Source organism: Montipora foliosa, chromosome 2 (genome assembly GCF_036669935.1).
Source record: "Montipora foliosa isolate CH-2021 chromosome 2, ASM3666993v2, whole genome shotgun sequence".
Taxonomy (NCBI): Eukaryota; Metazoa; Cnidaria; class Anthozoa; order Scleractinia; family Acroporidae; genus Montipora; species Montipora foliosa.
In genome coordinates this window covers 48,202,544-48,230,455 of record NC_090870.1, presented here as the reverse complement: position 1 = coordinate 48,230,455, position 27,912 = coordinate 48,202,544, and the positions used below count along the sequence as shown (strand labels likewise).

General features: G+C 38.8%; 2 protein-coding genes across 3 annotated transcripts in view; both read right to left on the bottom strand.

The window, feature by feature from the left end:
* Positions 1-13,485, bottom strand: part of LOC137993374 (endoplasmic reticulum mannosyl-oligosaccharide 1,2-alpha-mannosidase-like) — a 24,963-nt gene extending 11,478 nt beyond the window's left edge. The window contains exons 1-5 of the mRNA XM_068839184.1: positions 13,264-13,485; positions 11,920-12,804; positions 9,882-10,070; positions 9,223-9,410; positions 8,189-8,312 (exon numbers count right to left, since the gene is read on the bottom strand). Of these exons, the coding sequence (XP_068695285.1) occupies positions 8,189-8,312; positions 9,223-9,410; positions 9,882-10,070; positions 11,920-12,804; positions 13,264-13,380 (1,503 nt within the window). The 5' untranslated portion in view covers positions 13,381-13,485. The remainder of the gene's footprint in view (positions 1-8,188; positions 8,313-9,222; positions 9,411-9,881; positions 10,071-11,919; positions 12,805-13,263) is intronic.
* Positions 13,486-14,206: 721 nt separating this feature from the next.
* The window catches only part of LOC137993371 (protein GPR107-like), a 30,715-nt gene continuing 17,009 nt past the window's right edge, over positions 14,207-27,912 (bottom strand). For both annotated transcript variants that reach the window (XM_068839179.1, XM_068839180.1), the window contains 10 exons: positions 27,558-27,675; positions 27,336-27,404; positions 26,961-27,022; positions 26,074-26,117; positions 23,391-23,440; positions 22,297-22,344; positions 19,664-19,699; positions 19,485-19,528; positions 18,174-18,257; positions 14,207-17,009 (listed from right to left, as the gene is read on the bottom strand). In XM_068839179.1, coding sequence (XP_068695280.1) covers positions 16,928-17,009; positions 18,174-18,257; positions 19,485-19,528; positions 19,664-19,699; positions 22,297-22,344; positions 23,391-23,440; positions 26,074-26,117; positions 26,961-27,022; positions 27,336-27,404; positions 27,558-27,675 — 637 coding nt within the window. In that variant the 3' untranslated portion in view covers positions 14,207-16,927. The remainder of the gene's footprint in view (positions 17,010-18,173; positions 18,258-19,484; positions 19,529-19,663; positions 19,700-22,296; positions 22,345-23,390; positions 23,441-26,073; positions 26,118-26,960; positions 27,023-27,335; positions 27,405-27,557; positions 27,676-27,912) is intronic.

Sequence of the window (27,912 nt, the reverse complement as noted above, 5' to 3'; positions counted from 1 at the left end):
AAACTGATTTAACTACACCAACTATGCCCAATCAAAGACAAAACAACACCAATCACAACACGCGCGCACGCGGTTTCCGAGAATAGCGTCGGGTGCACGAAATTGCGATGCGCTGTGATTGGCTCGATTGAATGTCTACGGCGGGTGGATAGCCGTGCTTACGATTGGTTTGGCGCGTGAACATTCACGAAAGGAATGAAGGAAGGAAGGAACTTATTTAAGTGTGTAGTTGTTCTAGCGCTGAAGTACTAATTTGGGACACTGGTAAATTTAATTAACAATTAACGCAGGTCAGGTCACATGTGGTTTTTTAGGAGAGGAAAACAGAGTACCCGGAGAAAAACCTCTCGGTGCAGAGTGGAGAACCAACAAACTCAACCCACATATGACGTTAAGTCTGGGAATCGAACCCGGGTCACATTTGGTACGAGGCGAGTGCTCTCACTACTGCGCCATCCCTGCACCCCTAAATGTCAAGATTTTGTCGCATTCTAATTACATCTAATCATTGCGGGCAATCTAAGCTTGACAAATCACTGCTATAGAGTGCTGTCTTGAATGTTTCTGTTACTTTCCCATTGTTCTAATTCTATTGGTGTCCTTTCTTTCAGAAACTATTTCAAAATTAAATCTCTATAAGAAGATTGATAAAGCTGACTTTCCAAATTACAAGACTACCACTGTCGGAGACACGTCTGTTTGGAGCGTGTGAACTAGCGTCTATGACGTCAACGAGGCAGAGTACAGGTGTGGACTTGGACAAGAGTTGCAAGGCATTTGTCACGACTGAAAAATTCTTATGGTCTGTAAGTTTTGGTGCACCATATAAAGCAAACGATCTCAAGCTCCTCTTTAATTTGAGAGTATCGTTAATTTAGAGCCTGAGCGCTTGCCAGGACATGAAGTAAACGAGTAAGGAAGAAAAAATTAACACAAACTTTTATGGAATCGGGACTCAGAAGCAGCAGTGACCTTTACATCTGATCACCATGATCTAACTAGGGAATAATCATAATTTTTTTACTCTAATGCGTCAAACGTGTTCATCTTCTAACCCGTTATACATCTATGTAATCAAGTGAATATATAAGAAACGTTTGGATAATAACGGAATACGTTCTCTGTAAAATTAACGACAATCGTAAAATTCAGCCGGAGCAAATTAGGAATAAATCGCAATCATAAATTTCAAGGCAAGAATGGGGATGACAATATAAGGCACTACCTCGCCCAAACCTTCCACGGAGAGCCGTTGCGGGATAAGAAGAGAGAGAGGGACGGTTAGGGCGACGGGTCCAGGCTATCTTGCGAAAAACAGCCGCTTATTTTTCGCACTTTCAACTCAATTTTGTTCGCACTTCAGTTGTGGGTCCCTCGTACGTTTTCCTTGATTATTCGCTTCGGTTTTAAGCGTACGCAACAGTCGTTTCACAAATCAGACCAGGCGGCCTCCGGCGTATTTAATAACTCCATTTGGTTGCAACTGTTTTGTTTTCTTTCGGTGTAAGAATAGGGACGCAGGTTACGTGTCGAGTGGCAGAGCTTAACAATAAATCTTTCGATACCGACGAGAAGCGATGCTGATTAGGACTTCACAAGAGGCCTCTTTTGTGACGGCGAGAAGGACATCACCCCCTTATCGACTTTTAACACCAAGTATAGTTCCATCACCGGAAAAAAGAAAATCGAACACTAACTTGTTTGTATCTTCCCTTTGTTTTCCAGGCTACTTCATTGTCTATTTGAAAGATGGCACATCGAATATGAAACCCACAAAACACACTTTCGTTTACGTGAAGCATCCAACATAAATTACTTCCTAATCAAAGGCTGGGGTGTAACCCGAAGAAGCAACTACGTACAACACTCGCCGACCTGAGTGATTCGTAGGTTTTCGTTCGCGGTTGCCTAAAGATCTGACCACTCCCGCGGACAAGTACCTGCGAATTTGCTTCCAAACAAGTTTGATGTACACAAATAAATTGTTAACGCACTGAATCGGATGAGGAGTGATTAGTTCTGCCAGTGAGGGGTAACTAGTTTGCAATAAAGCAGTTTATTGGACAGAGAGAACGAACATTGAACTCCTTGAGGGTGACCGTGACTTCGGGAACTCCTGGATCCGAAAACAATGATCGACGGAGGAGAACTTGTGCCATTTACGTTAAAAGGGTTCCACGCATCAAACTAGGAAGGAAGCACCGGAGGCCAAATGAAACAAAAACCACGAAATGAAGCAATAGTTTCCAGGCGATTAAAATCCATCAGAAGTCATACTTTATTAGTTTATGTTCAGATGGCCAGGGGGCAAGGGAAGTATTTAGTCCTCGAAGAGAGAACAAATTGCAGTAATGAAAATAAGGGCGTTTCCATTTCTAACTCCCTAGAAACATTCAAGAGGCGGATTGCTCATTTGGTCTCTAATTGGGAGACACACTCACAGAATCAAGATAAATAAAAAGATTGTTTTTAAAAATCGAGTCTCAATTCTAACGGTAATGGGTTTCAGGGAAAAATCTGTTTGTGTCGCTTGGTGAGCATATCTTTATTGGACTTGTTGTATACAAGGTCCCCAAGCCATTAAAATATACAATACAGAGGTTATAAAGATAGCACGTTACCAACATTCTGCATAGAAAAGAGACTACTGTACTAAATAACGACTTTGGAGAATGATAGAAACCCACTGAAAAAGATACATAAAATATATGAATTTTGATAGTTCGTGAACGAGGACAAAAAACTTCGAGAATCCGCACTTCCTTTTCGTTTGTTGTAATTTAGAATTATTTGTTGTAACACGTTTTATATTCTCCGGGGAATCTTGCTGGTTACAAAGGTTTTAAACTAATTTCGAAAAGGAATTTTGTGATAACCACTGAATTAAAAAGTATTACGGTGGTGATTGCTTATTACTTTTCGCGCCAACATTTATCTATCAGCCAGCGAGAAACACGGGAAGTCCCTTGTGACTTGCAGGCACGTGATGTTTGGCGCTATTAGCGTTTATTGTTCTTCGTTCTAATTGGCCTGTTTTGGTTGCCTGTGTAATGTTGTGGATCGGTCAAAGGAATCGTTTTTGTTTTTCAGGCTTTACATAGACTGCGAACAATACCCGGATACGAAGTTCCAACACTGTTGGCGGTAACGAAATTCAGTTTTTGCTTGTCCAGGGGCAAAGAAATCAGAAAAAGCTTCCCTTAGCTCGATGCTTCGTTCGTTGCCGGCGCAAATGGATTTATATCTTTTTGCTTGGGTACAAATGTCAACCCATCAATAGTTGCATGATGTAAAACATTTGTTAGCTCAACGTCACTGAGAACGTGTTAACCTGACTGTTACACACCGTTGGGTCAAACATTCTTTTTGTCAGAAGAATGTTTTGATTTTTATCAAAATTATGAGGTAGCAATTGCTTTAGAGTAGTAGTAGTAGTATAGTAGTAGTAGTAGTAGTAGTAGTTAGTAGTAGTAGTAGTAGTTATGTAAGTAGTTAGTAGTAGTAGTAGTAGTAGAGGTAAATTTGAACTGCTAAATTGAATAAGAAAGTTATTTTCCGATGATGGCATAGATATATTCGGGAAAAAAAAAACCCGAGTGCTGTCAACAGTAATGAAAGGGTTAAGGCGATGGTGAAGTAATCAGAAGATGACAGGTTCGACTTCAAGTCTCCCGAAGTCATCGAAAAATACTTCTCTCGGGAATTCCGCTTCAGCACAAGGTTTCTGCTTGGCAACACTTAACTTTACGCAACCATTTCCAGATTAGGTCATGCGGTATATGAGCTGATAATCGAGATTGAGTGAACCAATCAGAAAGCTAGAAAACGCAATATCCGAGGTCGAAAATTTAATAAACACTGATAAACCCTAACTATGAGTAAGCGAGACTCTCTTATTGGAAGTAGATGAGCCTCAGTATTGAATACAAAACTTGTCTAGAGGAACTATGTCCACATCACTAAATAATAAGAATAAATATTTGAGAGTTTCGCCAAGAAAGAAACTTTCCATCTTATCTCTGGAATCCCAGGTTTGGGTCTTTGACACTGTGTAAAGATGAATAACCCCCTGTGGCAATTTTGGTGTATTTCTCGAATGATTGAAACAATGGTCCAGGCCATATTCCTGGTATTTTTTGTCTCCCGTCAGGCGGTAGAGGATATACAGCGACTCCACAGTCTCTGGTCTTAACAAATTGTGGGCATCTAGAGGCTGGAGACAATCAAGGAATCAAATATGAAATACTGAACTCTGGTCAATTGGTTGCTCAGCTTAAGGTAGCTTTACGCCAAAGGACCCTATTCAAGACAATGAGTTTGGAAGCAGTGATGCTTACGGGTACATAATCATAGACCATTTTCGAATTCTCATAGCTGGACTGGATCTAGCATGAAATGGAGGGACTAATGCAGGCAAATTAATTTGCAAAGATTTTGCCTGCATTAGCCTCCATTTCATGCTAGATCCAGTCCATCCGTGAGAATTCGAAAATGGTCTATTAGTATTAATGTAAATTTCAGATTACTGTGATTTAATCCAGTTTTGCATTGAATTGAGTAGAAGGGAAGGACTAGAAGGGAACATACTGTGTGAACCACTCGAGCGTGGTCCACCCAGGTCATTGACAAATCACATAAAGGATGGCCACAATACCAGGAATGAAGGTTGTGTGAAATTGTTTTTTCCACGAAGAATATGGTTGTAATTGACGAGAAACGCAAAAACTCGAATAAAAACCGTCTCAAAGTTGTTGTATCTTGAAGTATTGAGACAGACTCATCCGTATTTTCAAGGTATACCACTTGAAAGCATTGCATGGGGATGGGGGTAGGGATGGAGGTAGGGGATGGGAATGTTAGCCTGTTGCACAGTTGGCCCCTCCCCGATTTTTTCTGAAGGGAGGGGGCGACTGTAGTATTCAGGGCTACCCTCATGTTATGACATTTTCTTGACAGGAAAACGATTTCACAGGGACTCGTATTAATAGCGGAGCTCTTGTGCGCCGAATGCTTTGCGCGCGGAGCACCATGGGTAAGAAAATATGGTAACCCATCAGTGCGAGAAAATTTGGTTTTGGTCACTGTAGGACCGTACGACCGTACGTATTGTACACCCCTCCATGTACCGCAATGTGACCAGTATCACGTGACCATATCGTGGGCTCATCGAGGTCAACTAACTTTTTTTGCAGGTTGAGCGCTGACCAGGTACTGGGTTTCGATTGGATCGCAGGCTCAAGCCAGGTTGACTTATTGTAAGAATAAGGCTTGGCTAAATCTATATATTAATTTAAATGGTTTACAATCATGTCACAACAGAGTCACTATATACATGCAATGAGTGGCTATAAAATACAATCCCCTTGGTGAGTGCAAAGGAAATACAAAAGACAAGTGGGAAATATCACACACCATTTCATTAAAATAGTGGCCGACACAACCGCTGATACAATCAAGGTGGAGCATGATGGGAAGGTTGAGTGAAACACTGACGACTAAACAGGGGCTTTCCTGAATTTTCATTTTTTATTTTTGCGTGGATCAATGATTCTTGATAAATGCAAAAAAATAACGTTTACACTAATGGATGCACATGTATGCAACAAAAACACTACAAAACTCCTGACAGAGAGAGAGAGAGAGGGATCGTTATGCAAGGCAGAAATCACAAACTGCTTACCCTCACTGAGATATCCTCATTTGAAGAAGGCCCCTGATTGAAGTAAACCAATTCAGCACTGAGTCCTGTTGGCATTCTGCTGTACATTTGAACACATGTCTCCATCAAGTCCTTGGAAAATGTTCATACTTCTTATCTAGACCATTATGAACTCCCAACATCAATGTTCCAGGCAAGAAACAAACCAAATGATCCTACAAAGGAAAATACTCAAGATATACCTGCATATGACTTTTATAAAAAGTGGAGGGCTGCTGTCTTTTAATTTTAAAGCAAGAATGGTGTTTTCAAAAAGCTCCAAGCAACTAACAAGGTACTAAAAGATCTGTAGCAAGGTGCATAAAAAAAGAAATATGATTACTAAAATAGAGACAGACCTGTCAGGACTGTATTTTTCCTGTCTTCTAGATACTAGTTTCATTGTCTACCATTGTAAGTATTAATAATTATTAGCTGTTGGAATTTATATCTTGTCATTCACTTAAAGCCCTGTTTACATGAGCAAGTTTTACTTGACAAGTTTCCTTGACAATTATCATTACTCATATAAATTATCAACAAGTTTTCCTTGACAAATTTTTCTTGATAAGGAATTAATAATTTGCTCGTGTAGATGATGAACAAGATTTCCTTGACAAGTTTCGCCTGTGCCTGCAATATTAAATACATCTTATTCCAAAATGGCCGCTGATTTATGCACATGCAAATTGGCGCTTGTTGCCTCCTTCAAGATAAAATATTCTTTTGAATTTTAAGCTTACGAACGAGGCATCAAGGGCTAATTTTAATAAAAACAAAAGACTATTTAAATAGCGGCCATTTTGGAAAAAGGTCTATATTATGTGCTCACTGAATAACAAATTTTGTTATTGAGCAAGTACATAATAAATGTTCCAATCCCTAGTTCATCAAAGCTCGTTCACTTCAACGTGCTCTTGTTTTAGCCACCACTTTGTATCTTTTGACAGCAATGAGCACGAGCGTGATGCTGGTCCCGAACTACCATAATCTCATTAATATTTCTTGCCACATTTTCCTTGTCATGCGTTCACACAAACAAATTTCGGCCTTGACGATAATATTTAATCTTTTTCCTTTACAGGGAAAAGCTAGCATGCTACAGTAGCATTTTCTTGTCAAGGAAAAATTTTACCCTATTAATTACATGAGCAATTTTTCCTTGTCAAGGAAAACTTGCTTGTGTAAACAAGGCTTTTATCTTAGTTTTTCCTGAAGTACTGTTACAGTAATAATATTATACATGAAAAAATACTTGATTCTGATTCGCTAAGAGCAGTGCAGTTAAGGTGTAACAACCAGTGCAAAAAAGTGTAATACCAGTGCAAATTACACATGGAAATTCTGGATTATGATTGGCTAATAAACAATAGGGTTTGGTCAGAACCACTCAAATCTTTTGTTTTCAAATCCAGCACGCGCCCTGGATGGCGCAATATATGGCACAATTTTTCCCTGATTGTGTGATACATGTGTTTTTCTTCTGCTTAACCGTCTTGAAGTTTTCCATGTATATTATTAATAAGTAATCACATGATTTTTCTCATATAAGCACTTGTAATTTTTTTCAAAGAGTACAAATTTTTTACTCATGCTTATTTACTCAAAATCATATGATTACCTACACTAATTTAATTTTAAAGAGATATTAACAGATGATTAAGAGCTACCTGGTGGGAATACTGTTGATAAAGTCTATTATTATCATAATTATTATTGTTGTTGTTGTTGTTGTTGTTATTTTTATTATTATTATTATTATTATTATTATTATTATTATCAAAATAATCATCTCACATGCCACACTACAACCTACCCCACCTTCTTGAGTTAGCAAATGAGCTACTAGTGAAAAAGTGCTAATTGAGCACACTAAATGTGAATTGTATTGCTCTTTGACATGGAATAAACAGTGGTATGTTCTGCTTTGCTAATTTAATAGAAAAGAAAAACAAAAAGCTTTCTTTCAAGTCTTTCTTGTTAACAGACAGGACCCAAAAGTCATTTCTTGAAAAGGAACGCTCAAATCAGAGAAAACAGTTGGTCCAATCCGCCGAGAACGCAGAACAACAGCTGCTGATTGAATGAGATGATATGCGAGTGGCGAAGGTGCTAGCCACAAGAAGTGCGGGCATATGGCCTACTCGTGATTCGCGGCTTCACCAATCGTATCTTGCCTTGTCCGATCACTTGTTTTACATTCTCAGTGGATTTTTTTAGCAAAAGAGAGACTGCTAGCAGTCAAACAGCCCTAACCCTATGCAAATGAATTGTGACAGAATTTAAATAAACTTTACATAATATAGACATAATACATGTACATGTAACTCGGCAGTTTCTTTAAAACTGTCCTACATACTAAGGCTTTCAGAGAACCTAAACTGGCATTCCAGTTTTCAGTTTTTCTTCTTCATTCACTCATGACCTAAATCAAAAATTACCAGTAAACAATGTTATGGTTATGGATTCAACTGTTATTGAGCACAATACCATTTTGGGGCTAAAGGTTTGACCATGAAGCAGTTCACCAATGAAGACCAGACTACTTGGTTGAGATTCTCGCTTTAAAAGAGACATGACACCATCCATAGCATCCACAAAGTCACTTTTTAACCTACAATTTTAGAAATGATTTACTTTACAGAAGGAATCTATGGTAGAAAGCTATTTCGCAAGCTGTTTACTTTAACCAATCCACTCCCAAACTGCCCTCTCACCCCCCCCCCCCCCACCCCCAAACTGACGAAAGTATAATCATCTGGCATGAGACAGAGTATACCTCGGATAATGCCTTTCGCGTGCTCTGATTGGTTCACTCAATCTCGGTTATCACCTCATATACCTTAGTTTGACCTTATATGGTAAATGATTGCGCTAAACGTTGCTAAGCTAATTTTTTTTTTTGCCGGAAAGCGAAATTTCTCTTTGAATAAAGCCAAAAAAGAAACAAAAGCTTTTTTGTGGAAAGTTTAGATCAATTCCGACGTTTAACATACGCGAAAAGTCAAGAAATGTTTTTGTGATGAGCCTACATCTGTCTGACCTCAAGGTATTACAGATTATCGCACCTTCATCAAGTTTTTTCGATTTCGCTCAGATTTTCTCGCTTTTTTCGCTCGTATTTCGTACTTCCAAGGTTTTGGAGTTTAAGGAATTTAATAAAACAATTATTCCATTTGCGCTTGTTGGATATGAGACTGGTTATAGCCAACTCGGCACTACGCGCCTCGTTGGCTATTTACCATCTCATATCCAACACGCTCTCATGGAATAATTGTTAAATATTCACCTCGACTTCATCTCGGTGAATATTTACCGATAATCACTTAGCCTTCGGCGAATAATTGTTAATTAGTCTCACTCCTAGGAGTCGATGGGTTACCTCCCCCCACTGACAAATAAAATTGTCTGGTGTGAGGCAGAGTAAAATTTGGAGAAATAAATGGATTAAAGGCAACCAAAACTCCACAATGGTGGGCATAATGATTGTTCCTAGCAAAATAAAAAAAATGGCACAGACTAACCAGTCCTCTGTTTTTCCACTCTGCAACCACTGTTTCAACAGATACTCATAATAACTGTCACCACGAGCTCCTAGAGTAATTGTTGCACTTGGTCGAAACTGCCCAGTCTCTGCATTAACAAATATTGGCACCAATCCTGCCTTCTTGGGAAGGCTGTGAATGTGGTTCATCACTTCAGTGACGGCTTCCTGGCATTTTGAAACAAATGTCACCCATTAAGACAAATAACAAATCAGTTCTTCTTCTTGAAGATATCATAATTTCTATTCTCACTTTTTTATTGTTGTTTAACATGGATGCTCAGCTTAAGAGAAGAATGGTGAATATTACAATTTCCCCTAGGCTAGTTCCCTTTCTTTGTGAGACTGAAAGTATCAATATTTGGTCCTGTCTTTGATCATTACATTTAATTTGGGTAAGAACTCAGGTGGGGTTTCTCACGACTCGTTTCTCCTGTAAAATAATATGTTTTTGAGAAAAAAATAATTGTTGTCTTTTCCATCACACAACTTCAGACAGCTTTAAGGTAGTCCTCCATTGCCATCTTTTAGTGCTAAAGCAGCTAAGGTATCTATTGCTGGTTGTAAAACTAAGTACTCAGATCCAGTTCAACTTTCTAAAGTGGAAAATTTGACATATCTTTCAACTTGGTACTCTACCTTGTATTTTGAGTCACCAGTGGTGTAGGAAAGATCCTTAAACTCAAGCTGAATGGTTGTGACCTCAGATACAGAACTATCTGGACCCCAACGAGGAGCGTGTGCACGATGAGTTAACAAATTGACATCTGCATATGGAATATTTGATCCTGGATTAAAAGCTGGTAACAGGCGATCCCCCAGGTCAACCTGTGATTTAAAATACCATTCAGCATCAATAATAATTATTATGTCTTTAAGAGTAACATATACAGATTTTACTCTGGCTGATGCAAGATGACGTGACTTGTCAAAGGGGGAACCTCTTGGCTGTGATGCGTTTAACCCATTTATTCCTAAACCGTCCCCATTGACGAGTAAAGCTGTCTCAGTGGCATTACAGTAAAATTGAACTCCTAGGAGGATGGGTTAAAGGGATTTAAAGGTTGGGTTTTGTTAACTCATTGACTCTCAAAAACCAACCTTCAATTCGATATGAGTTGATTAATTTTGATTTGGCCACTTCTTTGAAAATCTGATAGGAAAAATAGGCTGTTCAAGGAGGCGGCGTGGTCAAGTGGTTAGAGCGTTGCCCAGGTTTGTATGCGGTTGCTCCCATTCCAACCTCTGGTTTGCATTTGTTTCTGATTGTCCTGGATTCAACTTCACCACACTTTGTAAATAGCAAACTAGTTGCCTCCTGCCAGCTGGGGTTCGTAATCATTGTTAGTTTCAGATTATTCACAAGTGGGGTGTTTGTAAACTAGCTTAATAGCTAAGACAGTGCACTTCCACTCTAAACAAAGCATCTATATTTTTAAGTTCAAAATATAGGCTCCCTATCAGAGCTAAAATAGATTTCATACAATGAATATAAAGCAAGAAATACAATTTTCTGAGCTTTTAATGTGCCTTGCTCTTTATAGGATCCTATACAAATTATGGGATAAATAGGAAATACAGGAGGTCTGGGAGGCCTACCCAGTGCTAAATAAAGTTGAAACGTATCATTTCTTGTAATTTCAGGGTTTCAAATAACTGCTGGTCCATGGACAATGTCTGTTAAAAAATATGTTTTGTCCTGTCAATTCCTTGGATGGCTGGGCATTTTGTCTGGTTGTTTACTCTTCAATAGAAAATATAATTTGAAGCTACCAGTAGTATTTGTAAATTAGGTTGTACATTATTCATGTTCGTGAAACCAAGGAAAAGAAAAGAAAAGAACTGAAAAAAGCAAAAGAAACATAGGAACAGACGGCACGTACGAAACACAGGTCACAGGTCACAGGTCATTGTTTTACCAATACAGAAAGTATCCTAAGTGACCTTAGGCCTTAGGCCTAAGGTTAGCTTTTATGAATGTTTAGGATACTTTCTTTATTGGTAAAACAATGACCTGTGACCTGTGTTTTGTACCTGCCGTAGGAACAGACCACCTGTGACTACATTAAGATTTCCGGTAGTTGCAAGTTTCCACTTTGTCATCCATCAGTCATGAAAATTAATTAGCAGGTCTTCCAGCATAGCGTGTCTACTGGTGTCTATGCTAATAATTCTTAGTCCACGCAGAATTTGCTGCAAACTAATGTTGCAAACTAATGTGAGAGGGGAAACAAATGCCTCTTAAAAGTGTCAGTACAAAGGTCCAGGCTACTCTCTGATAACATTTCAAACGTGGGCCTTTATTAAGGTGAGAATCTGCTCGATCGTAACCTTCAGCTTCATAACTTTAGAACGCTTTTAAGTTAAATTGTAGAAGCAATAGGCAGTGATAGTGGGAAGCACAAGTGTAATATTACAAGTACTTTTTCGATTTTACTAAACAATGTGGCTGTGCCGTGCATTCCACGCCTCCTGGATTGTGAGGCTGCTTCTACAATAAAAGCTCACCACATGTAAATGTATGTGCTTGATATTTAAGCATCATGCTGAGTGGGGAGAAGCACTTTTTAAGAGTTATGACGTAATGCATATGTCAGATTTGACCGGACATCTTCACCGGTGCCAGCAGGGAAATTATTTCAAGCCCTGTAATTTGTTTATTCAATAACCAACTCACCGCTTTTCTCAGAAAAACCTCATCCTTTGACAAGTGATAAGCGCTCAGAAGTCCACCAAGGACACGAATAGTTGTCTCAAACAAATTCACATCCACATTTTTCTCAAAAGACAAGCTGCTAACAACCCAATCACGTGCTTCTTGAAATTCTTTGGGCAAATTCATCAAAAGCATTGTATCCAGTGAGTCAACGATTGTGAGGCCGATACCAAACCACTCACTGTAAGACTTCGAAACAGGACGCAATTCATCATGGCCCCACGCATACTTTCTATAACCCTCCCACGCATATTTAAAAGCTTCCACAACCTTCTTTTGCCGTTCATTTTGTTTTTCCAATGGTAGGATATTTACTCCATTTATGTTCAATGCTACATGTTCTACTGGTTTTGCTTCACCATCGCCAGCTGTGTCAACAGCATATTCAGAAGCTTTGTCATCACTATGTCCCACAGTATCACCATGAATACCACCTGTATCTCTTCCCTCCTCCTCATTTATATCACTATTCACATGACCTATTGTGTTTAACTTTGAGTTTTCCTTATCATGATTTTCATCTTCTTTGTTTAAGATTGGAGGTAGTTTTTTCCTCTCATTTAATTTTGGAGGACCTTTCTTCACAGTACCGTGTTGCTTTCTGATATCCTCCAATTCTTTTAAGTTCTTCTCAATAATCTCTTCTGCATTAACTCTACCGCTCTTAGGTAAAACATCATCAGACAATTTGTGGCCTTTATGAGTACCAGACTGATCTAATGCAGTGCTTGCACTGTACTTATATGACAATATATGTCCTTTACGCCACATCACAAATGTTACACATCCAAGAATGCAAAACAAGATAATAAGATATCTTTGAAATGATGACATTGATCTCCACTTCTGCAAAATCAAACAGGAAAATAATATCATTGATTGGAATATTTTGGTATTTCAGACAATTTATTTTAAAATCTCAAGAGCCTTAGTCACATAATTACTGGGAGGCAATATGTTGAGAAAGGAGACAAATTTTGTATTAAGTCATGACAACTCTTGATAATGATGGTGTAAATAATAATAATACCAATGATGATGATTGTGATGATGATGATGACGATAATAATAACAACAACAACAATACTATATAAACAATAATACAGAATATCGATCAAACAAGGATTACTAGCTATGTATTTTCTCTCTTGCTAACTTTGCCTCTATTGCGTTATTAGCATGGATATGGGTGCATTTGACGCACGTATGGCATTAATATTTTATGTAATACACAGATCGGCATCTTCATTAAAATTTCTGTCCGTGGACTTAAATAATTCAAGATCAAATTAAATTTAAGCTTACCCTATAGAAAGAAGTATGTCGTCGGCTTTTACTGTTTTCATCATCTTTATCCCCGACTTTCCACGGCATTGACACCGAAATAAAGTCTCTCGATCCTTCCCACGGATGGGAACTCATATTTCCTCTGCTCTTTGTTTAGAAAATGAAGAATACGTGGCTATTTCTCAATTTGTTTTGCCAATAACTGATTGTCCCCGCCATCTTTCCGCGTTCTACTGGTACCCAGGCGACCACGCCAAAGACTGAGACCATTTGAGCAATCTGATTCGAATCTGATTGGCTCCCCTAGAAAGCGCCAACAAAGTGTTCGATTTTATATAGATGGCTTTGCGTGGTTTTATACAGACAGTACATGATGCTTTTGTAATAATTTCATAATTGCGGTTTGCAAAGAAAAGATATGGCCAAGAGGGTCCCTCTGCAACATCGCTCTCAAGGCCGGAGTAAAATCATGAAAGCGAGTTTTGCAACCATTTGAAGGAACGCGGTTATGGGCGATTTTCATTTGAGCAAAGAGATTAGGAGTTGCGGGGAACGAATCAAATGAAACAATTGAATTCCGGAATTTTGGGTATACCTCGGGAAGCTGACCAGAAAATTGTCAGTTCCTTTGGCCCGTTTCTAACTGGGCTCATGAAATGTTCGGATGGAAAGCGCCTTTTATGACTCTAGAATCTTGGAAAAAACAACACAGTTTAAACAGATCTCCCGTACAAGCCAAGGACAACCATGATCATGTTGGACAGCTATTGCCTGCCCATGATACAAAGACTACGGCGATCGGTTTAAACTCTCCAGTAGCTGTCGAAGGAATGATGTAAGGTCTATATTGGTTACACGAGGAGGGGTAACGTCTTAGCAGCCTTTTCCTTGAAAAGGTGTTGAATTGTGTGGAAGAGAGGGTTAACTTTAATGATAAAAAAACAGACACAAGTCGCAGATCAACAATAAAGCACATATCTTTAATTTCATAGATATCTGAGGGAGATTTTTTTGCAAATCCCTTACGAGTCTTACAGAAACATAACCGAACTACAGATTTGTTGATGAATTTACTCACTATTTTGAATTCTAAATAACAATCATTCCATGAGCCCGAGTTGGATAAGCACTTCATATCCAACAAGGGCGAATGGAATAATTGTTTTAGTAAATTCTCAAACCGGGTTTTGCCGCCGATTTTTATTTCCACAATTTTACAAAGCGTCCGGAAAGAGCATCTTGGCGCACTATTTAGCCAATCAAAAGCTAGAAATGCAACAGTCGGAGCTGAAAATTTACTAATAACCAATATACGAAGGAACTAACCTCCCGCACAGGCTCTTTTCGTCTTTATTCCCCCGTGTCGTCGAGAAAGAAGGGACCTTAAGATCTACGACGGCGACGTCGACGAAAACGTCACCTCAAAATACCACCGTCAAAACCTAAAATTTGGTGATTTCACGTCGTCGTCATGCAGAGAACTGCAAAAATATGAGCTAAAATCCGTGCTGCACGTAGCACGATTATTTATGCTCTTTTAACCAATGATATCATTGTTTTGTGGCGTTTTCGTCGACGTCGTCGTCGTAGATCTTAAGCTCCCTACTAGTAGCTGTGGTTGCATGACTACGTCGTTAAAACCAAACCCCAAGGAGGTTAAAGAGCTTTAAAGTAAGCTACCGCGTTTCTTTCTTAAAGGTTTTTATACCCCGCAGAAATTGGGAAAAGAACGAAAACGTAGTTTCCACGTTGCACTATATAAAATAGGCAACTACGAACAACAGGTTTTCATTTAGCCGCCCACAAAGCAAAACCAAATTAATTACTTTTGCCAATCACAACATATAAAGTCAAAAAAAGAATACGACGCAAAGCGGATACACACAGGAGGAAACATGGGCGGAAAGTACCTTAGAACAAGTAAGAACTTGACTTTTCTTATACCTTTTGACTAAGGGAAATAGTGAAGCGATATTTCTAAATCAATCACAAACTTCCCATTGTAAAATCAAAGAAATGAGACAGCCACACTCCAATGAAACCGCACTGGATGATCAATTTGTTGCTCACCTTGCAACAATACTGAGCAGATAATGCCTGGACATAGATAAAATTTCTGGAGATATCAAATATCAGTCAGAATAAATGTTAACCAGGTTGACTGACGGCAAATTTTGTACCTCCTACCATCACTTTTTTCTTGTTCAGAAATAAATTATTCATACTTTTCAGATTAATCTTTACATTTTTACAGCTCAATCACACATCATAGCAGATTCATAACAAAACGATACCGCCAATAACGTTTAGCACTCATTTAAATTTCCGGTGATCATAAACTTTTCATGAAACTCCAAGAAAGACAAGTTCAAGCACTTGGAATGGCAATCGGACATCTCAGATTATCAAAAAGCTCTCACGAATTGCGGTCGTTTCGCCGGATAGCCTATTCGGCTGAAGCCAATTCGCCCTAACTGAAAGCTCGTTCGCCCGGACTGTTCTTCAAGATGAAGCTGAATTAGATGCTTGTCTACGTACAGAACTGTAAACTTTGCTTTTCTTTGTTCTGTTCTTAAAAACAGATTTTAATCGAAACAGTTTAAATTAATGGGAAGATAAGCTTGGTGTGTATTTTTATATGGGACAGGCGAAAGGGTTTTCCGAGGTGGAGCAAAATGACTTCGAGCGAATAGGCTATCGGCAGAAATGCTTTCGCTCTCACGACTCGCGTATTTTTCGCATTTTTTTCTCGCATATATCGAACATCACCTTTAGAAATAAATATATTCTTCATTTTGTTCTTACGCTACATTGTGGTGAAAAAAGCTCCCCTCGGAGTACAGCTTAACTTCGCCGGGCCGAGTTTAAAATTATCTTCCCAAGTAATCAAGTCATTTTTCTTGGAAAGTGAGAACAAGAGCACAACGCAACATTTCAAGTGACGCAATTTAGATACAGCTGTATCAAAACATACGTTTTTTTTTTGTTTTCACAACAAATATACGGCGAAAAACTTGCTTATCCTCGACAGATTAAGTTCATACCTTGCGATGTTGTGGCTTTACAACAAACGGATCACGGAAAACAGTTTTTAGGCGACGGTAGAGAACAGTACTTAAAAAGATAACTTTAAGAAGTAGGAAATGAAGTATAAAATAACTGTTGTTCGGGACTTTACAATCAAAGAAAGCATTTTCACAAAAAAAAAAAAAAGAATATTAGAATCACTGCTTTGCTCTTTGCAACAACTTTGTGTTCTCTGGTTGCAAACCGACAAAAGAGTTACATGGTTATGGACCCAAATTATAATGATTGTCGAAGTTAATTAATGATAAATAAGTGTGGCAATAATTCATATACAAGATTTACACACAGTTGAGCAATTCTAGTTTAACAGTCATCGTACTGATTTTATCGAATTAAGTGAGTAATTAACAGTGAAAAACCACCAATACGATCTTAGCAACAACTTCAAGAATAGCTTTTCGCCCCAGGAGAAAGAGCTCGGAGACATTTGTTATCAATTATATCAACACTTAATGCCGACATTTTTCTGCCAAATACATTATATTCCGAGCGTCTCTCTTCTTTTTCTCACCAAATGAAATGGCAAACTGTGAGAATTCCGGTTTTAAAACCAGGTTGAATTCTTCGTCATTTGTTTGAACGGTTATTCAAATCGTTACGCAGTTTCAAAGATTCTCTTTCCGTCTGACGAAGGCTGTAGTCTGGTAACTCCGTTGGCAAGACCAGCGTTTGTAAGCCTGAAATAATTGTAGCGAGAAATTCTTAAAAAAGTAAACAGTAAAAAGACAAGCCACGCAACAAATTACCCTTTCCTTCTGTCTATGACCCGCACTTCAAATATTACACACTAACGTATGGTCCCGAGGGAGGGGAAAAAAAACTAGCTAGTTTCCCGAGGGACAATAATCGAAGCGAAACATCCGGCCTGGGCAACAACTGCGGAATTGTATCCCGGTCGGGATAGGAGGGGGAAGGAGCGGGGGGGGGGGGGGGGGGGGGGGCTCTATTAGAGACGGGGCGTCTATTTCTAACTTTACACCACACCAGGGGTATTTAATGGATACAAAAAAAAACCCGCGTATAAGAACCTAGAGTTTTCCAACTTAGCCTAAATAGGTTTTTATAGAAATGGTACTTAGTGCGGTTTTAGGCTACTTAGGTTCTTGCATGTAAATAGGTTCTTAATTTGATAGGGGCACTAGCGATCAGCACAAATAACTACTGCAGGGCATATGTGATATGGAATGGGTATAATGCTGTATTAAATAATTATCTAGAATACAGTTTAGATGATAACCATACAGTAAAGTTATCTTTGCATTTTACTGACTGAAACCTAGACCATTTTTTTTTCTGCATTTTCATCTGTGCCTTCATTTTTGTAAAAGAAGAACCTAGTGAAAATTTTAGACTTAATAGGGTCATATAAAAAGAGGGTTTAAAACGAAAATTTCAGCCTAACAGGTTCTTAAATTTTAGGTTCTTATACGCGGGTTTTTACTGTAGGAGGCGTTTATAAGAGAGGGGACGTTTATTAGATCATTTATATAGCATAGGTCTAAGTGAGAGGATCATTTCTCTCTTTCGTAAATTATTAACGGTTGATCCACATTCCCCTTAAAGGCCCACCTTCAACCGAAAGGCTTTTCGAACATTTGTTTTTGTTATGGAAATTCGCATTGCTTATCGTAGCGATCTGAATTTCAGCTTTGACGGGATTTTTATGTATGAAAATTGTTCCAAGGCACACAATGCCTGCAGGTTGAAGCTGGGTCTTTAAATGAGGTACTTAGTATTCGTCTTTAGTCTATTACGACAGAATGTGACAGGTCTCTTCTACTAATTATGTTTATGATAAACATTATACTATCAATGAATTACTGACAGGAAACACCACTTACACTTCTTCCATCTCCACTTCATCATCACTGTCTTCTTGGGGTACATGAAGGTAAGGATTGTCTGGAGCAGGTCGAAATTTGTACCTTGCAATACAGGAAATAACGCAATATAACAAAGGCCATCAGATAATACTTTGCAGTCAAAGGAGGCAGTGTGACCCAGTGGTTAGGGTGCTTGCCTTGAGATCCGGAGATCCCGGGTTCAAGACCCGCTCTGACCACTCGCTGAATTTGTTCCTGGTAGTCCCTGGTTCAACCTCCCAGCTGCACTTGTAAATAGCCAACTGGTTTGCCTCCAGCCAGTTGGGATTCTTAACAGTTGTTGTTGTTGTGTTCTGCTGTTTCGTTGATTGGCCCTGAAAAGCCCCTATGGAGAGGTGGTCAATTAAGTATGTATGTATGTATGTATGTATGTATGTATGTATGTATGTATGTATGTATGTATGTATGTATGTATGTCTGGTTATGATGAGAAATAATTTGTGTTTCATTTGGTACCACAATATTGCTAATACACGATACAACGTTTTGGTGCAGATCTTTCTAATAAGAGCTTCACTTGCAAGCGGTGAAACTGGTTTGAGCCATCTGGCAACTAGTTTGCTTCTGGCCGTTTGGGATTCTCACGTGTAACTTTGTTGCGTTTATCTGTCCTTTGGATGGATAAGTACAACGAGTTTTTTTTCTGGCATTTATCCCCACTGCATTACACTTTCAGTAAACACACATTCCAGTGGAAAGAAACAGGTGACAAAAAAATTGAAATTGGATAAATTTTTAAACGACGACTCCTCTTGTGCGGCTTTCCTGATCTATCATTAAATAATAGATCAAATTTTGATAGCTGGATAAAAACAAGATAGCTGACTGCTCAATCTTTTGTCGATGAGTTAACCTTAACACCATCCAATGAAACGTCCAACAAATGGCCACAAAAGGAATTGAAAAAGAGTTCTAACAACTCCTAGTTCAGGTTGCTTTCTTGATGCCCAGTTCAGCGTACTTTCCTCCCAACCATACTGCCTTTCTACAAATACAATCCCTAGGTTTCATGTCGTTATCTTTTCTACACGAAACACAGCAAATAATTAAATAACAGACAAATCAAACAGCAAATAGGCCATTTGCAAGTTCATGTCTGCCTCCTCTACAAAGCGAGTCTCAGTGCGAATTTTTTTTGTGATGGGAATTAGCTCTACTTTAAACATGAATGAAAAGTAATTTTCACATGAAAAACTTTGCACTTAGACTCGTTTTGAGGAGGAGGAGGCCCACATGAACTCGGAAAAGGTTTATCGGAACACTCCTTACCCAGTAAGAACAAAAAAGACATAAGATGCTGCATTATTGAAGAACTGAAAGCAAACAGAGCACAAGTTAGCTGGAGAATTGACCTAAAACAAATGATGTGTATAGGAAGGGTTATCAATTATTTTAAAAACTTAATCTGAAGGCAAATTAATGCAGCTGCAATAATACTGAAAACTTACAACATCTAACCACATGTACTGGAATGGCACCGTTATCTGAAATGAATGAAAAGGAGAAATGAATACATAGCTTACCGTTATGTCTTTATTACTGGTACGTACATGTATACAGGATGGTACATGCGAGCTATAAAAATCACTTGTGCCACACAATCTATTTGTAAACTAACTAATGCATTTCTGGAAAGCCTAAAGACGTTTTGATCGAATATTACCATAATTTCCTCTGTATCTTGAAAAGAGAGGCATTCCAGGTCTACAATGAATGTTCACATCGTAAAAATACGTCTCTTCATGTTTACATTGCAACCAAGTTGACAATGAGACATGAAGTCAAATCAAGCTATGATCTTCGCAGTTATGAACGCAATTTTAGCGTTCATTACTGTGAGGATCATAGCTCCACTTGATTTCATACCCGCAGTTCAATATATGATTCATTTCATATATCAACGAGTCATGGTTTGATGCTGCTGTTGTTCAGAGTCATGCAAGCAATTCGCAAAGTTACCATTTACGACCCAATGTTTTGGCACTCCTGTCTAGTGTTGTCGCTTAGATCATGTTACATGTAGTTCAGCCACTACACAAAAAACAAGACGAGACAAGAGGCCCACTGCAGTCGAAGGCAATTTAAAGGCTCCTTTTTTCAATAGCTTACGTTGACAGTATTTACTCCTATCCCGTTTCATGCAAACCTTGTCCCCAGTAATACTGGTACTAATTTTACCGACCTCAAACGGGTGGAAAGCTGAGTAAACTTTGAAGTGAACGTACAGGGAATCGAACCCAAAACGCATGGATACGGTCCGCGAGCGTATCCACTACACGATGCCCCACGGGACACCCACCCCTACCATTATAATACAGTACAAGCTATCACAAAAGGAGCCTTTTGGTTGCCTTCGACTACGGTGGGCCTCTTGAGACAGCAGACAGAAGTGTGAAAACGTTGGGTTGTGAATCATAAATTTGCAAATCGGATTCATTTTAATCCATTGACACCTCAAACGCCCTTGGACGCCACCAGTTGACCAGTTAACTTAAGGATCTTGCAACAGCTCTTTGTAAGCTGGCTATCATCATTTTGCCTCCATTGTCCTTGACAATGGAGGCAGAGAAGAGAGACCCTGGGAACGAGGTTGGTTGGTGGTATTGTTGGCCGAAGCCGCGCGGAAAATGGGGAGGGGCGCTGTGAAATTTCACATTCAAATCTCAAATTTCATAGCGCCCATCCCCATTCTCCACGTCAACAATACGCAGGCTATTGTTACTGCTTCTATTATGCGCCCATCAAATCGAAACTTCAACATCCCCTCCCCCGGGGCAAACCCCGGGTATTTGACTATTTTCTGTGCCCGGGGGTCGGTAAGTTGACCTTTGCCTAGGTGGTGTAAGGAAAATTGAACCGGAATTGTCAGGTTTCAAATGATTTTTTTCGAGCGCCGAAGTCGCTAACAGTTATAAACACGTGTTTGGACGAGATGGAGGAGTTTAAAGGAAGAGATATAGCATTTGTGAGCGCTTGACTTATAAAAAAAGGTCTTCAAAAGTTGTCTAATATTTCTGAAGGTATGTATGAAAAGTAGAGAGTGCTTAAATATTACCACCGAGTTTCCTTATTGAGGAAGCTTTCAAGCAAGGCTGTGCTGAAGGAGAAAAGACGTTACATAACGCAAAGAAATGTTGCTTGAGTTTTGTAGAAGTCCAAATGTGATTGACGCATCTTAAAAAAAAAGAAACTAACCCGCGCTAGAGCAGTGCCGAAAGCCCGTGAAACCAGGGAGGAAGAAAAAGACACCCTCCTACTTAAGAACTGGTTTTTTTATATGTATACAGTACCCTCGTTAAACAAGCTTTGCCGTATTTTGGAGTTAGAGCAGCTTACACTTGCTTATTGATATTGTCCGAGTTAATTAATTCAATTTGAAGTCATTTTTAATAGTTTTAATATTAAAGTTGTGTTTTTGTAGTATCTCGAGTCTGTCAAAAACGGCAACATCATATTGCTGTTTTTCACTCACGTGATCAACAGCCATGTTTTTCAACGAAAACAAAAGGAAGCGTTTGCATAATAATAGAGTTAAATTCCCGGAGGATTTGGTCGGGGCACCAACATGGCCGCCTTTTCTTTGTTTAGGGGCACCAACATGGCGGTCGTGACGTCATGTGAAAACCGAGAATAAACGTCCACGAAAGTTCATACACAAGCTTTATTAAAGATGTCAGGAGCCGACGACGATTGTTCTTTAGGAGGGGCATTTGACAGACAAATCCGACGATAGGGTAGGACATTTGAACACCATTTTGGCCCGAGGGGGTGGGAATTTGAACGATCCAATCTTCAAAAGTTTAAATGCCCGGGGTTTGGCCGGGGAAGGGGGGGGGGGGGGGGGGTGATGTCGAAGTTTCGAGTTGATCGGCGCATTCTTTTTTCAGTTTAAGTCATTGCTCCAGCTGTTTGGTTGTCTGTTGTTGGTTTGGATACAAAGCCAATCACATTGTACCTCTTGAGAGTTTATACTGTACATTGTTCATCTTTAGACCAGAGAAGTATCAAACTTTCTCTCCCAAATTCCTGGATTATTAAACTAACAACGTCAGATAATAAAGTCTATTGACTATGTGCTCACCTTGATCAAATATACAATAATCCTTGTGAAATAGATGTAGCACACAATCTACACACAAAGAAAAGCAAATTAACATAAAATGAGAGCCAATAGTACAGCCAATAGTTAGAATAATCAAATTAAGTGTGAAGTGAAGTGACACGTGTGAAGTGGCGAGGGCCGGGGAAACGATTAACGCATGACTTCTTAAAAAACCAGCAATTGTATTTAATGCAAAGGGTTGATAAATACCTAAAGAAAATACAAACAGAGTAAGTGAATTATTACAACGAATCCGGCTAGTTAAACTTATAACGAGGACGGAAAAAACACTTACCAATTGCTGGATTAGGATGGAGAGCGAGTGAGACAATGAAAACGATTTTGATATATATACGAGATTAGTGACATGAATTTACATATGCTGGGAAAATTACTGTGTACAATTTCAACACTAAACACAAGGCTAACACATCGAACAGAGACCGAGAACAAAGGGCAGAAAATAGGTGTTGATTACAGGCAAAACAAAGAAACAAAACCGTAACAACGTGCAACCTTCCCAACAACTTTTGACCAGGATTGTTGGTCCTGAATGGACAAAATTATGTCCCACTAACTGCGGGCTCTACAATGTCATGCGCCTCATAATCAATGTTAACAAATTTATCAATGATGGAAACGTGTAATGGGCCCGTGGAGAGGATATGCTACAAGTTGATAAAAAGACCTACTGTAGCTCTCCAGTGAGTTCTAGTAGCTCAATGGGTAGAGCATCTGAGCGGTGTTATGGAGGTCGTAGGTTCGATTCCTGCCTAAGACTCTGATTTTTCAGATGTCCTTTCGCCCATTCCCAAACAGCTTGCATTCTACAATTACTGCGTGCATGTTTTGTTTCTCTGTACTCAAAGTAACAACTCCTTTCTTTAACAGGAAAAGAGGAGCCATGTCCTGGAACTTTTCTCTTCACCGCAAAGTTTTAGTGAATTGGATAACGGAAAATGTTTAACGGCAACTACTTGTGTTGATACCTTTTCCCCTGTTGTGCTACTGAACAGTTTCACAGGAACAAGTTGCAGACAATTAAGGCAAAAAAGAGGACTCATCTGACTTACCATAACATAGAAGTGCCTGAAAAGCTTCAGTTTGGCTAGATTGAGTGCTGCTGTGAAATAAAAGTTTAAGATAAAATTACAGTCAGTTGCAACCCATGATCAGACTCATACACAGTGTTCTTCACGAAACACTACTACAACAATATTTAAATTTAACCACTACATCACTTGTGGGCTTGTCAGTGCCAAAGAAACGAAAAAATACTATTACAAAAAAAAAAAAACTCAACATATTTTAACGAATCTTAACTGATGGGAATAAGACCAACTGGCTACTTGAAAGTATAGCTGCGAAGTTGAACAGGACAGTACATATAAAAAGCTGGCAGGCATAGCTGGACTTGAACCTCAGAACTTCCGATTTAAGTATGTGGTTTCTCTGCAGTGGCTTGTTTTTTCACTTTTTCGTTTTTCCTTAATCCCCCTAAAAAATGTTCTTCTCACTTTTATGTCAAGACATTTTGTTTTCTCATTTTGTTCCTTTTTCCAGTCTTTGTATTTTTTTTTAGGTGAGTAAGTACATGCTGACAAAAACCCAGAGAGCTACAGCACTGCACACAACAGCTACAATCCTGGCCAGAGTTGTTCAAAATGTGGATAACGTTATCCACCGGATAAATCACTATCCAATGGATATCGCAACTGATTTCGCTATGACTTAGAGTGGTTTTCAAATGAGTGTCGTAAAACCAAAACCAAAGTAATTACTTTGGCCAATCAAAAAGGACGGGAGACAATCTAGTAAACCAATCAAAACTCGAAGTAATTACACGTAGCCGACTCAAAGCGCGGGAAAATGTGCACGCGCGAGCCACAATTGGTTTTGGTTTCACTTCTGATTGGTTGAAAAAGTGGCGCGAGAACTTTGAACCAATCACAGAGTGAAGTAATTATAAACCAAAGCAATTCGCTAATTACTTTCGACACTCAATTGAAAACCGCTCTATCCACTGGATAGTAATTCATCCGGCGGATAGGGCTATCCATTGTTTGAACAACTGGGACCTGGACAAGAAAAAAAATAAGACTTTTCAAGTTACGTCCTTTTGGACAATAATTTCAACAACGGCCTTGAACAATACACGCTGTCTTCCCCTTTCCCCACCCAAAGCAATGGGGAGTTTTAGCAACGACACCGGCTACGGCAACGACAACACCACAAAGCAAGAATAACATTGGCAAAGGAAGGAAAACAAGTGCAGCACGCATTGAAGTGCATTTTTTGCTGTCATCCACAAAACAACAACATAAAATCACCAAATTTCAGGTTTTGGCAACAACGTGAGCATACAACAGGAAATCGTTCACTTTTTATCTTCACTTCAGAACCGTTCCAATAAATTCAGTTATATCTTATTAGATGTTTTGGTGCGTAGTATTGCTGAGTATTTTTTACTAGTTGTACTGTATTTTGACAAGCCCACTAGGGCGAGTCAAAATACAAACAACGAGTGAAAATAGTCAGCGATACTACACATCTAATAAGCTACAGTGGAACCCCGTTAACACAGTCATCAACTGGTCGTACTACCAGGGTAGGGCGAAATTCATAACTAAAGGGCCGTAATGACAAATTTAGAATTTGCACTTCCAAACGCTTAAAATTGTTAAGTGTACTGTCAGTTCTGAGCCTAAAATCAATACAAGAACAGGCCCAGCTTACTATGCTTCTAAAAAGAGGAACCCGCCGTAATTACCTAACCGAAAGACTTCAGTATCAATTGTGTTTTTCATGAAAGCACAATGACTTAATCCCTTCGCGATTTGACTTACTGGATGTTACAGTAGTGTCAAGATCATGTTTGTAATGAAAACAGGGAGGAGTGTTGCTGACAGTACTTTGTAAAGTAAATGGCTGTTCGATTACAGTGGTAAATAACAAAGGGCAATGAAATTGAAAGGTATTTTGGTTTTCTGAATTTAGCACGAGTGGCCCTATTAACAGAGTAAAATTAAAGAGGATTCTACCGCTTGGGATTTAAAATTGAGGCCGATAGCCGTATTAACAGGTGACCGCATTAACGAGGGTTTTCTATATAAGAGAATGTTTCGCCGTTTTGCCGGGCCAAAAAAAAAGTGGGGATCCACTGTATTTCTTATCCAACTTTTTTTGCACTAAATTGTTTAAGAAATGAATTGTACACAACCAAGAACGTGTGACTGATTGCGGGGCAACGCCAGCATCCAAACTAGTCAAACCGGTTTTCTACTGTACAATAACCAAGTGTACAATAACTAACTGTACAATATCATGGGATATTTGTACTCGTTTCATGCGTTTTTTGTACAATAACTAATGCAGTTGGATAATAAATCCAGTTATATGACAGTTTGCCCCTATGGTTCAAGGTGAACAAGATGGAATAATCCCGAAATCCTAATTACGATAGCACTAAGTTACATTTTTAGGTGACATTGTAGTTAATGTTGCCGTCGTCCTTGCTAAAACTCCCTAACATTGTTTGTAAAGAAGTGGAAATAATCAACTTGTCCCTCAACATTGTCTGGGGGGAGAGGGCGATCTGCAACAAGAGGGATTTACTTCATGTGGAAATAATATGTTCACATAAAGGAAGTAAAACGCGTCCCTTGACAATTTTGTCACGGATTGTAGACTAAAGGCTTAACTATTAGAAAAAAGAAAAACGATAACATTCCCAGCAATGACGGTAATGCACAATACCTTTGCCATCTGTTTGTGACCCTTCTTGTAAATGCCTTATTGACCTGAAACCCAATGAAGAATGTCAAAATATTTTAACACGGTATCTAACAGATGAATTTACTGTAAAACAATATAATAATAATAATAATAATAATAATAATAATAATAATAATAATAATAATGATGATGATGATGATCATCATCATCATCATCATCATCATTATTATTATTATCTTTCACTACTTGCTGTTCTTTTAGGCAGCGTTTACATGAACGCGGTTTCATTTGTAACCGTATCGTTTTCGATGCGGTGACACCTTCTGTTTACACGACACCGACTGAAACTGTTGCCAAAACCGTGTCGATTTGAAACCGCTGCCAAAAGTGGTTTCATCTGTCGTGTAGACAGTGAAACTGCATCGATTTACGGTTACTATTTGGTGCGAAATCTGCACTGTTCAATTCAAAATAGTGAATTTAGCACATGGTGCAGCACTCGCTTATAACATCACGACTTTGATTTTCTGGCGAAAACGGTTTCGTGTAAACACTTCGAAACCGCATCGATTTTGATGCAGTTTCAAAGTCATGGAACTGTGTCAATGTGAAACCGCTTTTGTGTAAACGCTGTCTTAATATCATCATCATGCAGGATTTATGTAACCTGAACCAACAAGTATTTTACGGGCCAAACTTGCACAAGTCTCCTATGGCTAAGTACATACATGTAGTAGAGCAGGTCAAACGGAAGGTGAAAATGTTCAACTTAGAAACTGTTTAAAAAGCACTCCAAATTTTCCCAAGTGATTCCCATTCACCAACAAAATCATTATAAATTTTAACTTTTTCTCGCGTTTAACTTTTGGAGCAAGTAAACAGACATCAAATTACATACATATACATACCACACAACAGGAAATAGAATTGCACCACAGCACATCAAGTCCACCAAAATGAAGAGTTCTTTGTGTTAAGAGTCAAGAAAAATTATCTGCATTGACATCCAATGCATACAAAAAATCTTTACTTCATTACTTCAATGCACTTATCTCAACAAGTACATGTAGTAGCAAAAAAATGTAGACCTGAGGACTTGTTTTTCAATTGGTTTTGTGATTCCTCGGACTAGAGTACCAGTATATACAGCTGTACAATGTACATTGCAATCATCATCATCCCTATTAACTTGATTTTGAAGTCAATATTGAAAAAACTCACAGATGCACTTGCTTCGAGTGACAATAATCTTATTTAATTTACATGTACTAATCAAAGGATATCCATGTTGTATACAGCGTGTTAGCTTCTTCTGTGGACTCCATCACAATCTGAGCTGTGTTTGCTAAAATCTGTGCACAGGCAAGCAAAATACATAAAGTTACTCTTCAAGCTCCCAATGAAGTTTTTAATTTTCACAATTCCCATAATGTCAGCGAAAAGGGTTCTGAAAAATAATATTAAACAAACTGTATACACCAATTCAAGACGCAAGTTGATTGTACCTGTAGTGGTATAACAATCAGGAAAATCTTCTTGTCTCGGTCTGACAGGACGTGTTTGATGAAGAAGTACCCTGTGCCAATTAGCACAATGGTTGTGAACAAGAGAGCTCCCTTTAACCTGTAAAAACCCATATGGACATATATGCATTTGGAGAAATGTTTGAACTAGTTAACCCTTTACTGCCCAAGAGTGACACTTATAGATTTTACTCAGTCTAATGGCATACAATTTCACTCAACAATGGGGGGCCCCCTGGGCAGGAAAAGGTTAAGGCATGTTGAATGGCTTTGATCATTTGACCAAAAGGTAGGCTGAGAAAGACATTCCTCTGCCTCACAACAAACGTTGAACAAA